We start from the raw sequence: 16,716 nt of genomic DNA on the forward strand, positions 1-16,716 counted from the left end.
TAATAAATGTACTCACTACAAAAGGGACATATCAGACCCCAATTTCTGAATGGCTCAACAGCAGTCATCCTTGAAGATGGCAAAAAACACCTCTGGAATCAGGACACCTCTCAGGTATTAAACCACCATAGTCCTACACGCAGGCAAATTTCGGGGGGTGGCAAATTTCTGAGGGGCCAGTGCTGCGGTTACAGTGGCCCCGGCCCTTTCCCACAACAATTAAACTGACTGCTGGGGGAGAGCGTGGGGCCTCTGTAAATTTCTCTTACCTACTCCTGCAGCGTCGCGGCATCAAATGACACAGCGACATCATGTGCCCACGCGTTACCATGACAACGTGACGTCACATGGTGTCCTGTTACCATGAAATGCGTCGCCATGTGACGTGGGGGCGCTGCAAGAGGAGGAGGCCGGGGCGGCAAAAAGGTGAGTGCCTATGAGCGGAAAAATTCTAAAACCGGCCCTGCCTACCCGAGAACACGGCCTACCTCCGTGCTGGTAGGTGTAGAGGTAAATTCTATATACCCTGAAGCAGACGTTTACGTTTCAATGGGGATCTCTGGGAAAAGACCCAAGCAGTCACTTTGGGAGAATATAGAATTGACCCCATAGTGCTGGCGGGCTTCTGTTACCTCACCCATTATTTCCAGTGAGTGAAGGAGTGAGCGGGTGAGTGAGATTTAAGTAAGTGAGACTGACTGGGACCGATCTCTGAATACTCCGCTAACAAGTAGTACTTGTACATTTGTGGCCTGTTTAGAGCTGATTATTGAAAGGATCTCCTTTCTCACGCAGTGGCAGAAATGTCATTACATGGTAAGTCGCCACTATCAAGGTCTAAGTACCCAAATGGGTGGCTACTTTCCCCACCCGACACCAATTATGTTTCAATGGAATAGTAATTTTCACCGAGCTTGATGGGACCCGAATCGGCTGCTTAATGTGCATATATACCCTAGAACAGGAGCGGGCAACTCCAATCCTCAAGGGCCACCAGCAGGGCACGTTTTTAAGGATATCCCTGCTTCAGCACAGATGGCTCGTTGACTGTATTGCTTTATATTAAAACCAGGTCGGGCAACTCCAGTCTTCAAGGGCCACCAACGGGTCAGGTGTTCAGGATATCTCTGCTTCAGCACAAGTGGCCCAATCAGTCTTCGACTGAGCCACTGATTGAGCCACCTGTGTTGAAGCAGAGATATACTCAACACCTGACCTGCTGGTGGCCCTTGAGGACATGCTTTGGCCCGCCCCCCTGCCCTAGAGCCACCTATTACAGAAACCCTCCCCCAAAAGAGGGTAAACAGAGGGCATTGCAGCTTAGAATAGGTATAACACTTTTATAGCATAGCGGTGCATTGTACGAACCCGATTCCTCAAATAAACTGAGACTGCTGCTTACAGTCTTATCAATGACAAGATGCAGCAGAATATCACCCGTGTTAAGGAGCCAGCACAATGAGGTCACATCACAAACACCATTCTGTGGGGACCTTTCTGCTGCTGATGTGCCCATTAATACATTGATTCGCAGGCTCCTTCACCGGGGAAGTGTCTAAGCAGTGTGTCGCAGGCCCCATCTGGCAGAAAGGTGGTTACAGCACCAGTTCCCCATCTTCTTTGCAATACTGTTGCTGTATTTGGCACTTTTTACATCACCCCCGCAGCCAAGCATCCAAAAGCATATTAGCGAGATTCAAGCTGCCATCTTTAAGAACAGCGATCTAAAACGTAGAATAACGCTTTCTTCAACACGAATCAGCCGTAACAATAAGCTTATTAGTAAAAGGAACACAATGGCATATGTGGGAGCTGTGGCCAAATAAATAGAATTTGAATACCAATACTTTGCTTTTACGAGAGCAAGACTGGGAAACCACTCATGGTAATAATGAGTGTGTGAGAGCAGTGGACGAAGTTTGATTCCAGTAAGGGAGACTGACCAGGACCACTGTTAAGTACAAGGGACTAGTGCGACTAAGGGACGCTGCGTGTTGGTGACATCACATCAGTCAATAGAACAGAGGACCTTTGTTTTACCTTTGGAGGTGGAGTAGATGATTGCCCAAAAGCACTGCTTGGATAGCCACACAGAAACTACAGGACGCAGAATCACAGGGCAGAGAAGACAGGAAAAAGAGACAAGATGAGATTTTGCTTAGTAAAAGGATTAGCAGAAGTTGAGAAGGTGAAATGTCATTTAGTAAGAAGATTGGAGACGTTAGTAATTAGATTTTAGAACATTGTTATCATGTCTTACTCCAGATGATGATGGTGCTGCAGTAGGTCATATTTTTTATAGTTTTATGTGCTGTGCTGCAAACTTTACTCTACACCAGGGGTGGCCAACTCCAGTCCTCAAGGGCCACCAACATGTCCGATTTTAAGGATCTCCTTGCTTAAGCGCAGGTGACTCAAGCAGTGGATCGGACTGAGCCACTGATTGAGCCACATGTGCTGAAGCAGGGCTATCCTTAAAACTTGACCTGCTATGGCTCCTTGAGGACTGGATTTGGCCACCCCTGCTCTACACCTACTATTGGGGCACCAACTCAATTTGGCAACTGGACTGAGACGGCTTCAAGAACCTATTTCAACAGAAATTTAGACTACATTCAGGAAATGATTCCACTCATTAAAGGGAGCACTGTATGTTGGTAAATTGATTCCAAAATCCTTCCCCACCCCCACCCCCCCTTTAACAGCCGCACTTTACTAGGATTATCACTGTCACATCTCAGCCGGTCATTTAGTATGTGAAGTGGACACTTCCCCGGACAGACACCCACCCTCTCTCCCCTGACATGCGTGTCTCATTAGTTGGTTTTACCATAGCAACGTCGGCCTGGAAAATCTGCTTGATGAATTTGTTTCTGGAGGAGTGAACTAGCTGTATGATGTCCCCGTGAAGGGTATCTCGATTCTTCTCCAGGAAACCTGCCAAGGTGAGGATGAGGGTTAGAAAAGCGTTACATAAGACAGGTAGCAAGAAGTGCACCACACGTGTCACATATGTTGCACAAAGACACTATGGCTCAGTTCCACAAAATCTCCGTTATTAACTTAATGAGGCTTTCATTCAACGCATCATTAAGTGGTAACGGGGATATTCAAAGCTTACCATCACTGCGTTAAGTGCTCTTTTCTGCTGTAACGAGCCCTTGCGTTACTATAAGGCGTTAGTGTTAATGGTACGCAAAACAGGTGTTCCCTCTAACAATGTATATCCCCAGAGCTCGGTTATACTTAATGCCGGTTTTTAATGAAGATCATAGTTAAACTCAGTGCTACAGAGACCATGAAGTTGGTCTTTTACTGGGTCTGGAATTCCGGAGAAGTGTTAAGACCACAGCACTCAGGTCCACGCAGAGCTGACTCAACATGGCCACCCCCCTTTTTAAAGACTCCTCTCCCTCATAGTCCCGCCTCTTCAACAGTCGATATTATTGGCTGCTCTCCTGTCCATTACAGTCACATGTCCAGAGCACACTGGAGAGGAACCTGCCAGGGGGAAGTGTGAGTGCGTGGGGAGCTCATCACACAGGGGTTACATCTATCTCATACAGTAGCTCTAAATAACATTGTGGGTTTACTGTACAGTGCTTCCTTACCACAGATGACCCCAACGATTGACAGCTTTTACATACCTTTGGTTTCATAGTAGACAATGCCAGCAAAGTGATTGATCCCAAACTGTGTCTCGTAGTTATTTTTTGGAGGGATGTAATAGGTGTTTAGTTTATGCTGGGCATTCAACTTAAACAGCATCGTTCTGTCAGTGCCCTGAATGGAGGAATGCAGAGATGTATCTACTAATGTACAGAATTACACGGTGCAAACTGTCCATGACATATCAATAATACACATTACCTACAGTACACCAGAAATATCCATAATGATAACATACTTCTCTGTGCTAAGTAGATTTAAAAAATAAAAAATGTATATATGTTGGAAATTCAAAAACATGACTTAGGAGATACAGGTCAAGATCCACAAAGCTACATTATTGACTTAAGGAGGCGTTAACTTAAGTGGTAACGGGCATCTTCAAAAGTCACCAATGCAGCATGAAGTGCTGGTTTTAGCCGTAACGGTCCCTTGTATTAGTTCAATTGATGTGCAAAAAAGGTGTTCTCTGTAACAACACCTATCCACAGGGCTTCATTATAGTTAACGCAGGGTGCGCAAACTGGGGGGAGCGAGATTTTCTGGGGGAGGGGCGGCGGCGGTTACAGAGGCTCCGCACTCTTCCCCAAGGCGTTTAAATTAAATGCCGGAGAGCACGCGAGAGCCCCTCTGTAACTTCCTTTACCTGGTCTCCGGCGTAACGCTGGGTCAAATGACGTCACAATGTCATGTGATGTCGCGTTGCCATGGTAATGCGCTGCTACTTGACCCCTCAGCGTTACTTGACTCCGTGTTGTCATGGCGACGCATCACCAGAAGCCACCGGAGAGAAGGTAAGAGACATACAGAGGCCTCGCGCGCTGCCCGACATTTAATTAAAATATTGTGGGGAATAGCGCGGGGCCTCTGTAAGCACCGCGCCTCCCTCCAGAAAATTTCACGCCGCCCAGTTTGCGCACCCATGGGTTAGCATATCAGATTGTTCTTTCAATAACGCCTTTGTTTGCTAAGCAACTGGAAGGACCGTCTCTCTCGTCTCCAGAACTCGGCTCACACCTTGGGAAACTTGCTCTCCTCGTCGATGAGTGAAATGATGTTCATAGGCTTGATGGCGATCATGTCCAAGGCATCCTGGTTGTCGGTGAACTCAATGTGCTGCCAGTTGATGTTCTCCAGGTTGTACTCCTCCTGCTCCAACTTAAAGACGTGACGCACGAAGAACTGCTGCAGGTTCTCATTGGCAAAGTTTATGCAGAGCTGCTCGAAACTGCGGCAAGAGCAAAGACATGTTACTATAATAATATTAATAATAATAATGATATTGTTTTCCTATGTAGCAGTGACTGGGCAAACATTGTCAGGTGTAAAGCTCCCAAAACATTGCGTTTTTGTGTGGCTCATTCTCTCCGTGGTACCTCCCCAGTTGTGTGGTCGCTTTAAGTGTGGCAGTTGAAGTTCATGGCAGAGTTTCCGATGTATGACGCGGTTTAGCCAGACCAAGTGAATGGTAGCCATGCATACCTCTCTGCAAATCTTTGAGAGTGCTACTGACTCTACCTCTATATAGCACTGCTAATGTGTACAGAGCTTTACATCGAATTCTATAGGCACAAGGAGAGCTAATCCTGGGATGTGATGGTTAATGTTGTCCAACACGTGACCATTGTATGTTCTCCCAGCATCCTTATTGAGTGGAGGGGGGATATCATTGGGTGCGTCCTGTACTTATACAATGCATCTGATAAGGTTTCCGCTATCGAAGGGTTCCTTGGCAAGTGTCATCACTGGCTATTTTTACTTAGGAGAATACAGATAAACATAACATGTATTATTCTATTCTCAGTTGTAAAACCTCAGACCCTATTTGATCTTTGTCCTTCTTTCATATTTAGGATAGCTTTGTGTCTATCCCAAACAGTTTTTAACACCCCCACACACATATATCTTTGTGTGTGTGTGTATATAGATATATAAGTATATGTATACACACACACACACAGGTTTTGCAGAAGTATTCACCCCCTACCAATAAGGTCACATTTTGTTGAATTACAAATAAGGTATGTACAGTTTAAAAAAAAAAAAAAAAAAAAATATTCTAAGCTACACAGCTGTAGTGGTTAAACTGTTATATGAGGAGGGGGATAACTGTCAGCAAAGAAAATGTGCAAAAATGAAATGTACTGGTTTGTCCGATACGTGTTGTTGGGGATCATCGATGGGCTGTAATCTTCAAGTCTCGCCATAAATGTTCGATTGGATTGAAGTCAGGAATTTGACCTTGTCCATCGACGATCCCCAACAAACTGATCAGAACTGGATCGATTTTCCCGTGAAGAATGGGCAAAATGTCACCTTTCTATGCAGGGAAACTAGAAGGGACCGATCCAAAAAGACTCATCGCAGTCATTGCTGCAGAAGGTGCTTCTACCTACAGTAGCACTGACTTAAAGGGCTGAATACGTAAGGTATACGATCGGTACATTTCCTTCCTGCACATTTCCTTTGCTGACAATTAATCTCCTCCTCATATAAGTGTTCAGTTTCACCACTACAGCTGTGTAGCTCAGAATATAGAAAGTGTGTTTGAAAAACTGTGCATACTTTCTTTGTAATTCAACAACACGTGACATTATTGGTAGGGGGTGAATATTTCTGCAAACCAGTATGTGTTGTGTGTGTGTGTGTACAGTATGTATGTATGTATATAATATGTGCGTGTGTGCATATATAATGGGTGTGTGTGTATATATATATATGTAGCCTAGCCTCCGGCCGCTACTTCTCTGTCTGGACCTTCCCAGTGTAAGTCCTGTTAGGTACAGGCAGTGGAGGGGTTAATTCGTTCTTTTAGGCCATGTGTGTTTTTGCGGACTTGGATATGTATCCAAGGGAGGGCCTTAGCAACAACCAGAAAGTGTCAGCCTGAGGGAAGGATACTGATTGGTGTGTGATAACCAATCAGTATTCAACCTGCTCTGTTAAGGGGCAGGGTTACAGTCATCCACCTCAGGTTATAAATTTGGCACTTTCCCAAATTGAGGGGTCCCCGTCTCATTCTCTCTCCTCTCTCTGTGGAGTGAGGAACAACATCAGCCCTCCACCTCATAAGGAGATGGAGGAGTGGTCCACCAGGCCTGATCTGGGCCTAATGCCTGAATCAGGGCATTGTCATTAAGGAAGCAGAGGAAAGAACTGTAAGAGCTCTGTTAAATATCCTGCATGCAATAAAACCCATGAAAAGACAAAGGAGCGTTCTTACGGTCTGCTGCTGTGAAAGGAGAGGTGTCAGTATGGGCCATCCCCTGCTCAACACAGAGGAGCCATACTGTGTGGAGGGGCTGCATCGAGGAAGATCAAGGCAACCTGTACCCCTGTCCTGTTTCTCCCCACACCATCGCGGAGCACTCAGCCCTCCTGTTTGCCAACAGGTACACAGCCCAACACCTGAAGTAGTAGCTAGAGGAGCATACTCACCCCAATCTCACTTAGGGGGAGGTACATATATAGATATCATGTGGGTGTGTGTATAATGTGTGGGTGTGTATATATGTTTTTAGATGTGTGTATATGTGTGTGTGTGTGTATATATGTGTGTGTGTGTGCACGTCGAGCATCACTCATGTCTCTCCTAACTTTGTAGCCGTAGTTGCACCTACGCCTTACTGTATTGCCCTCTACCACCTCTGTTGTTGGCTTATTCCCCACATGCATTACCCTTTCAGTGAAGAAGTACTTCCTGAGCCCTCCTCTATCTACCAACAATCAAAATGTAATATTCTCTGGGCCCAGGACTTCCAGGAACAATGACCGGTGCGTTGCTGCAACAGGAGAACCACCAGGAATTGTATATATTAACATATCATTCCAAACTTCTTCAAGAATATACTTGTAGTTGAAATAGGAAAAATACATGATGGGCCCTATTTGCTAAGTGGTGCTACTCCATAAGACATATTTGGTTCTGAAAACACCTTATAGACCATACACTTGAAGTAATGCTTATGGCCCATCACGTTTCCTCCTAATATATTATAATAATCGAATGGGCTAGAACAGGTGTCGCCAACTCCAGTCCTCAAGAGCTACCAACAGGTCAGATTTTCAGGATATCTCTGCTTCGACTGAGCCACTGATAGAGCCACCTGTGCTGAAGCAGGGATATCCTGAATACCTGACCTGTTGGTAGCTCTTGAGGAATGGAGTTGGCCACCCCTGGGCTAGAGAGTGTGTTCCAGCGATAGAAGGTGTCTTACAGAGTAGCTGTAGCACTGCTTAGTAAATATGGCCTGACATCTGGAGTCACTCCAAAGGCGGACGCCTGATGGGGCTCCCCAAGAGCTGCTCCCGTCCGCACAGGGCCAGCGTGCTAAGGGTTAACATTTGCTTGTGCTTTGTGGAATGTCAACCCCACCCTCTGGAATGTTAATGAGCCAAGAGGACTTTGTATTCGCAGCTGCATTCATTCTGAACCCCTTCAGTGTACATCTGCGTTGCCCCAAAGGTGGACAGCCTTTGACGCAGCTGATGGGCAGCTAAAGGGTGTGAGCCGTTCACTGCCATTCGCTAATATTTGGGGATGTTAAAGCTTCTCTATTTCAATCTGAAACTCACCAGCCCTTTTAACCCCTGTACCCAATTTTCCAACTCTATCTGTCCATGAAATGTCTGTGAATTGACTGTATAACCTCTATTCTTTTAATGTAACCATGTATTGTTATCATAACTCTGTGCCCAGGACATACCTGAAAACGAGAGGTAACTCTCAATGCATTACTTCCTGGTAAAACATTTTTTTATAAATAAATAAAGTAAAGATGGAGAAAACATCTGCACACAATTGTGAAATTGGCATTTTTGGGGCATGCACAAATTTAGCAAAATGGACAAATTTGGCACAAATGTTCAAACACCAAAGTGTCATTTAGGAATGAATGTTCACCCCTATAGTTGGGCATATGTTAAAGACGTCTGTTTAATTTGGAGGGGAGTTTGGCAACATTTTTCTCAAGACTTCATGCATGCGATAATGCTGTGAATGTTCACTTCTGTTGACAATAATTAATTAACCCTTGGTGACTACGTGAACATTAAAAATAAATGTTATGTCAGATTTTTCGCCTATAGGTGAGTTTCTGAAAACATTAGCCCACACATTTATCAAACGGCCCAGGAAACCATTGCACTTCTCTACTCTTTACCTGTTCACAGTGAAGTTCTCAAACCCAAATATATCCAGCAGACCAATGGACCTTCTGACAGCTTTAGGCTCGTGGGAAAGGGGCCTATAGATAGCGCCATTGATCTTCTCCACAATCCACACAAACAGTCTTCCATATATCCCCTAGAACGGCAAGGGACAGTGACAGAGAGAAGATGAATACGATCTTTCCTCTTCTCTATGACTATTAATATCATCATTTATTTGATAGATCCCACACAGCATTGCAGTATGTGGCAGGGGCGGGGAGATAGGATGCAGGCATAGTATAACAGTCAGTATATACTGCGTGTAAGCAGATGTCTGCTCTTGACAGCATACTGTACACCTGGAAACATTAATATTGTATCATATTATTTAGAATTGGACCTTATTTAGTCCTGCTGGGCTCTCTAACAGGAGTTTTAAACCTATAAAAAACTGCAGAATACTTTCAAAATTAATATTTTATGACTGAACCCCAACTCACCTATTCTATGTACAATACTATCACTGTAGTAGTAGTAACAGTACTATCACAGTAGTCGTTGCAGTAGTACTATCACTGTAGTAATCGTAGTGCTATCACTGTTGTAGTAGTAGTAGCAGTACTATCACTGTCCTAGTAGCACTATCACTGTAGTAATAGCACTATCCCTGTAGTAGCAGTAGTTCTATCACTGTAGTAGTCATAGTACTATCACTGTAGTAGTAGTACTACCACTGTACTAGTAGCACTATCACTGTAGTAATAGCACTATCCCTGTAGTAGCAGTAGTTCTATCACTGTAGTAGTCATAGTACTATCACTGTAGTAGTAGTACTACCACTGTACTAGTAGCACTATCACTGAGTAATAGCACTATCACTGTTGTAGCAGTAGTAGTTCTAGCACTATCACTATAGTAATAGCTTTATCGCTGCTGATGTACAGTATTAGTAGGAGTAGCAGTACTATCACTACCATAACTGTAGCATTTTGATAAAGCTTCACATGAAGTAGCTCCATGGGAGGCATATTTTGGGATGTATTATAGGAAGAGACGGGGATTGGCGCAGACACCTTTAAAAGGGAGGTGTTTTGGATTGAGATCTTGGGTGTCTTGTATCACATGAGGTTGATCTAAATTGCTGTGATCTTTGGCTGGGTCCATCATCCCATCGGGACCATCACTTACCGTTGACGTAAGTGGCCATGCCTTTATCAGTTCATTAAGTATTTAGCCACTGTAACAGTCATTCCCCTTCATGCCCTTGTATGTGGCAGTGATATTGCTGGTAGACGCTCATGTTATCATTCTATGTCACTATTATACTTAGAAAAAAAGAAAACTTTCCTCCCGTGGTTCTGACTACAGATGTGTCAAACTTTTCAAAATATTTAGGGGCCTATTCTATAAACCTTCATAAACCATTTATCGAGGTCTTTTCGGCCAAAATGCGTACTGCTATTTTGTAAGCCTCGATAAGTGGGCGATAAAGACATAAATCATTTTTTTTGCAGCCGTCAAAAAAAAAATCACCCGGCGATAAACCACTTATTGGCAGGTTCTGCGACTCATGCAATTCTAGTAGCCATGATTAGTTTATCGAGGCTAATCGCGGCTCTAGAATGATGAGTTTCTCCCAAAATCGTGGCGTGAGGCTAGGGAGAAGCTGCTGAGAGGCGGCGGGAGAGAACTTAGAAACAAAAATGCATTTTTCCTGCATCGGATTGATGCCGGAAGTCTCCGGAGCTGATACCCATTAATATCAGCACCGGAGGCCCCCGGCATGAATCCCATGCAATAAAAATGCACTTACAGGTAACTTCATTACCTTAGCGGCTAACCGCTAAGGCAAAGAAAGGGTTAACTACCAGTGCCATGTTTATTGTGGGTAACGGAGGTGGGTGGAGGTGGTATTTGGCCCTTGGTGGGTGTTTAGGTCCTGCAGGGGGGTTGTGGGTGGCGTTAACCCCTTCATTACCTTAGCGGTTAATACTGCTAAGGTAATGAAGGGGTTAACCCCTCCCGCTAACCACTCGGTAGGGAGAAAAACCCACCAGGGGCCAAATACCAACTTCACACATCCTCGCTACCCACAATAATCATTAAAAAAACAACAACAACACCACTAAACACCTCCTCTACCCCCAACAACCCCCTTCCCTCCTCCCCCAAACACATACAGTACAGTAATGGGAAAAATTACTATTATCCAGATATGGATAATAGCTAATTTGCCCATTATTGTATTGTATGTCTTTATTTGATTTGATTATAAAATCAAACACTAGCCAGCCAGCATAAATAAAGTAAATACAAAATGTTCTACTTACTCCTGCCATCATGAAGGGTGTCCTCATCAGCATACTGCAGGTCCATGTCTTCTGTAGCCAGTAAGAGTATATAAAAAATAAAATCTACTGGTCCCTAAACCCTTAATCACCTTAGCGATTAATAACCGCTAGAGTAATTAAGGGGTTAACCCCGTCCCCCGCTACCCACCTGGGAGGCCTAACCACCCACCCCGGATCTATAGTACTCAATGGTCAACCTAATAAAAATCCTTCAGGCCAAAAATACACAATAATACTAAGCTAGCCGCTAAGGTAATGAAGCTGTTTTAATATTAATTTGAATACTAGTATAGATGAGCAGGGGGTCTGGGTCTCCGGAGCAGGACTGCGTTGTTTTGAGATCCGGGGACCCCCTGCTTCCGAGATACAGGCCCAGTTATGGGGTGCCGGTATCTCCTATGCATTTTATTCCCACGGTGTGGCGGTGCTCGTCTCTCATCAGGAAGCGGACCCGCTGGGCTGAGGTAGGGATGCAAATAAACCGACCAGGGCCCCGGGACAGAGTCCTGTAAGAGTATCCGTAGTCGGTAAGCAGGCAGGGGTCAGGGCTGGCGTCAGTGTTGCAGAATCCAGGTGACAGGCAAAAGGTCAGGGCAGGCAGCAAGCAGCAAGGTCGGGGTCAATGTCTGGGGTCAGCAACAGGGAAATCCAATGAACAGGAAGCCCCAAAGACCCCTGTACATCATTTGTGTAATGTTTTCAAATGTGAGTGAAACTGCTGTATTCTACCAAAATTCCAATTTGTGTCATACAATCTGATTCTGCACCATTGGTTTTTCCTCTCTTTCTTAAACCCTGTGAGATACTGAAGAAAGACCCCTACGTAATCCTTAAGGAAGAAAACGGAACATCAGCGTTTATGGTTTAAATATATTTATTGTACAGGTGCAGCCACCAGTATCGGATCACTTGCCTGGGTAAAAACAAAGGAATCTCACAGTAAATGCCTCAACATTTCTGTGAGATTCCTAATGGCCCATTGGATTAACACATTCCGTTTGAATGGGACTGCAGGGACCCCCCAGCTGAGTTAATCCGATGGGCCACTAGGAATCTCACAGAAATGTTGAGGCATTTACTGTGAGATTGCCCCACATTTTCCAAGGCAGGTGATCTAATACTGGTGGCTGCATCTGTATATTCACTGTTCACATATAAGTAGTCACTTTGTAACCTGCGCTCCCCTATTTTTCACTATATTATTCTTAGGCCTCGGGCATGGTCAGCGCGCCGTGCTGAGGCGCGCTGGTGCTTACCAGTGAGCCCCTACAGCCGCAATGAGAGCGGCTTTAGTATGGGCTCGCCTACGGGTCCGCAAGCGTGCGGAAGCGTAGGTCTTATACAAAATTTAGATTTGGTGCTCGCCGGAGCGCAGGGCCAGTCACGTGAGCGGTTCGCCCAATGAGGGCGAACCAGCTCTGTGACGTCACTGGCCCGCCCCCCAACACGCCCCCGGACGGCGCGCGGACCAAGGCCAGGGAAAGCACCCGCTTTCCCTCAGCCTCCGCGCGCCTCTGCACGGGAGAAGGCACCATGGACACAGCCTTAGTTGGTAACCTCCTGTAGGCCTCCAGCCCCTCCCCCCCACCCCAGGTCATATTTTCAGGATATCCCAGCTTCAGCACAATCAGAGGCTCAGTCAAAGCAGCAGCTCTCAAAACCTTGTGGTGTTGGATCAGAAGTAAATACTGTGGCAGTCCTGTATTCAACCTATATACTGTATCTCATTGACATCAAGTCCTGATGAAGGTGTTCTTGCAACACGGAAACATTGATGTATGACAATAAAATATATATAGAGATTGAATCAAGACTGGAGTGCTACAGCATTTATATCTGATATGGATTTCGCACAGCATCAGCACCTGTGACTGTGACTACACAGCAAGTAGACAGCATGCATTTTGAACCATACCTTTACAAAAGCATCCCTGACATCCAGAGCCTGCTCCATGCTGAGCGGGGTGGACACGGTCTCCCCTCTGGTGATTAAAGTACGACTAGTGAGGCAGTTCATCAGGTCCTGAGGTTTCACCTATTGAAGACAGAGCACTGCAGGTTAGCAAAGCCCGACACAAAAACAGACCCTGTGCATCATGCACAGAGTGTCTGTATGGAAACATGTTGCCCGACCATGTAATGGGAAACATCTCATAAAAGGAAGAATAAGTTGGGATTACAAAATATTTTATCTGGAAGTCATGCATACACAGGCTCATACATGTATTTAGTCCTACATAATCTCATACATGCATGCATTCTTAAATATACTCATCTATACACACACACACACACACACACACACACACACACACACACACACACACACACACACACACACACACACACACACACACACACACACACACACACACACTAATTAGTACAAAGTAGACTGACTCAGACTCTGCCTGCAGCAAAATTACAGACCTCCGAAGGGTGTGCCGGTATTGCTGCATTTGTCTGCAGTTTAAAGACCCCCCGTCACATGGGCCAATAGGAAGCCGCAATGGGTGATGTCACGGCCTCCTATTGGCCAGCAGGGCCCGGGAGCATTGAAAATCAGCCATAATGTGAACCCTGGAATTGGCTACCGGCACCCACTACGGAGGTAAGTATCTCCAAAAGTAGGGGGTCCCCAGAGATGAAATTAATGGGGTTCAGCTCCAGAGATCACCTGCTTCAATCCTGTATAAAAATGAAGAAGAAAAAACAGTCATTGATTGCTTGTTTATGGGCCCACTTGATTCTAGGCTCGCCGGGGATTTTCCTTATTAACTGTAGGGACAGTCTGAGCCTGCGTATGTGGTTAGTCCAGAAGCAGTATCAGGACTGGACACACACTGCCAGTGACTGCAACTACCCCGGGGATTTCAAGCCAGCGTGGTCCCTTACTGAATCTCAACTACGGGCATTGCCTCACTGCTCGGACTGTCACGAGGTGCACAGCCATTTGTACTATATTGTCAGTGATAGATATCTGCTTTTATTAAATAACTTTGTATTTTCACTCATTTCCGGTGTCGGACATTTTCGTTTCCAAGACTCCTTATGAAGGGACTTCCTGTGATAGCGTGTGGAGCATCTGACAGAGAGGGGGCGCTGCACGGAGAAGATTACAATGGAATTTTCCGCCACCTCCGCCACCCCCGGATCTGCGGGGGGCAGGACCGTCTTCCCCTCCTATAACTGCATAGTAAATATGGGCCTGTGTGTTTATCAAAGTTCCCACTTGTTGAGATGACCAAACTGTTAGTGACCAAATTGGACTTTAAAATAAATGCCATTATTTAAATAAAAGATTAACATCACATTAAGCCTATGCTACCGAGATAGACAACGGCTGTTTTGGCATATAAATGAGTTTATGTGGTAACTATTTTCCTCACTCCAAACTGTACTGCGCTTCACCACTAGATGGCACTGTAGCATTCAAAAATGATTACTAAAGGTTTTCAAGCACTGAATGTGTTTATAATGCACGTATAGCCCATGGTCCCCTTACAAGCGCGGGCCCCCCGCCTATTGTACGCTTCCCCTGGCGTAAACGCAGGTGCCACGGGACTAGCTAGGGCGGTGCGGCGAGATAGCCAGCAGCAGGAGGCGCAGGGAGGCTCCGGTGGCTCTCCACTGGTTGGCGCCACCATCCGGGCGGGCGCCGCCATGTTGGAGTTGACAGGGTGGCGCTGAGTGGGCGCGCGCGCTCACGGTAGACATTGCAACAGTGCACGTGGCCTGCGGGCGCGCCTGCTCGGCGCTCAGACGCTTGCCGAGCGAGCAAATTCGAATTTGCCACTCGCAAGCGCGTCACGTGAGCGGTTCGCCCAATGAGGGCGAACCAGCTCCGTGACGTAGAGGCCGTGCCCCCACACGCGCGCGCACCTAGCCGGCGAGGAACAGTACGGCCGAGCAAGGCGCAGCGCTGGAGCGCCAGCGCTCCTCTACCCACCCTGGACGAGGCCTTAGACTTCCTTCTAACTTCCAGAGAGTGGTCACCGTTCCTACCACAAGCCTATTCCATGCTGTATCCAGTGCCCTCTAAGGCAGTGCCCGCCTCGGCGCAGCGCACGCTCGCCTGCAGCAGGAGAGATTTCCTGTCCTGCAGGCAGAGGCGGCAGGAAGGCGTGTGGGGGGGTGAACGGGGGGGGGGGCGGGGCATGGCCGTGACGTCACAGAGCTGGTTTCCCCTCATTGGGCACCTCTTTTCTTTAGCAGTTATCAGAGAGTCACCTGGTGTGGTGTGCCCATGTTGTAATGTCAGGCCCACTCCTTAATCTGCCCAGTAACTGGGGTGGGGTTGGGTATCTAACCCTAGGTTATATTAAGGCAGGTTAAGTCTCTTATCCTCAGATCCCCGGAGGAGGGGACCTCAGCTGTATATAGTTATGGTAGGTAATTAGCTGTAAGGAGGACACCTTTATTACTTTTAGTATAGTGCCACTGTCCCAGTATTAGGGGCTCCCTGGAGATAGTGCTTGTAAGAAGCTACACTACAGTAGAGAGTGGTTCCCTATAGCAGGGCTTTAAGAAGAAGTCCTGGAAGGGTCTGCAGGAGTTTTGGGGAGGCAGTTTCCCTGATCTGTCCTGGGCAGGGCAAGAGGTTCCACAGAAGAGGTGAGCCACGACACTACACAAAGAAGACAAAGCAAGCAGAGGAAAGAGGCATCAGCTAACAGAGAGGCAGAAAGAAGGCAGGGCGCCAGCCAGGAACAGAGGGTTGTCCCACAAAGCTGCATTAACTCAGGCTTTGTAATGGGACGTTGCCTAAAACTGCCAATTATTGGACCATGCAATACTGCGGCACACAGAAGGAAACATGACGGCTACTTAGTTGTGCTGGGTATATTGGTTGGCATTCAGATTGCACCAGCTGATCTCTTTATTGTCTCTGCCAATCAGTGGCTGGTTGGTTTAGCCCTGTTACATTACACCGGTGTTGGGTAGAGTGGTTGGCATATCCAGGTGATCACAGTTTCATTCAACAATCCTCGACACCTCACTTTACCTCCCTGGGCCTCAAGCACTGAAGTTAGATGGCAAGCTCTTCGGGGCAGGAACGCCTTGCGTGTAAAATAAAAATGCAATGTAGCGAGCTGCGTGCATTAACAGCGCTATGTGAGAAAATGAAATAATGAATGATATATGCTGCATTCCCCTACACTCGGGTGCAAAACCTGGAAGAAAAAATATTTATAATAACATTAAAAATAATCCGCTTGAAATAAGCGGTGATTCACTCACCTCCAGTAATGTTGCTGCCGTGGTTAACGCGGTGGAATAAACCACTTCGCAAGCATCCAAGTTATCATACATGCGTGCTGAGGAGGCAAGAATAATCATGAATAATGTGTGAGGCTATAATAAGGAAATATACGCCGGGATTCATTAAAGTGCACGTAACTCCCATTGACGAGACCGGGAGAGAGAGACAGAGAGAGAGAGACAGAGAGAGGGGGGAGAGAGAGAGGGGACGGGGGGAGAGAGAGAGGGGGGGGGGAGAGGGAGATACAGGGAGAGAGAGGCGGAGAGAGAGAGGGGGGGGAGA

At 46.3% G+C, this 16,716-nt stretch overlaps 1 protein-coding gene across 9 annotated transcripts in view; it reads right to left on the bottom strand.

Annotated features, from left to right (window-relative positions):
• MYO7A (myosin VIIA) overlaps positions 1 to 16,716 on the bottom strand; it is a 217,133-nt gene that overhangs the window by 98,659 nt on the left and 101,758 nt on the right. For 6 of the 9 annotated variants that reach the window (XM_075592659.1, XM_075592657.1, XM_075592655.1 and 3 more), the window contains 7 exons: positions 16,413 to 16,489; positions 13,087 to 13,206; positions 8,832 to 8,974; positions 4,687 to 4,897; positions 3,648 to 3,783; positions 2,831 to 2,937; positions 2,041 to 2,097 (listed from right to left, as the gene is read on the bottom strand). In XM_075592659.1, coding sequence (XP_075448774.1) covers positions 2,041 to 2,097; positions 2,831 to 2,937; positions 3,648 to 3,783; positions 4,687 to 4,897; positions 8,832 to 8,974; positions 13,087 to 13,206; positions 16,413 to 16,489 — 851 coding nt within the window. Of the gene's footprint in view, positions 1 to 2,040; positions 2,098 to 2,830; positions 2,938 to 3,647; positions 3,784 to 4,686; positions 4,898 to 8,831; positions 8,975 to 13,086; positions 13,207 to 15,120; positions 15,299 to 16,412; positions 16,490 to 16,716 lie in introns of those variants that run through there. The other 3 variants (XM_075592661.1, XM_075592660.1, XM_075592653.1) reach the window with 3 other exon arrangements.

The sequence above is a fragment of the Ascaphus truei genome, chromosome 3, assembly GCF_040206685.1.
Source record: "Ascaphus truei isolate aAscTru1 chromosome 3, aAscTru1.hap1, whole genome shotgun sequence".
In the NCBI taxonomy this organism is placed as follows: domain Eukaryota; kingdom Metazoa; phylum Chordata; class Amphibia; order Anura; family Ascaphidae; genus Ascaphus; species Ascaphus truei.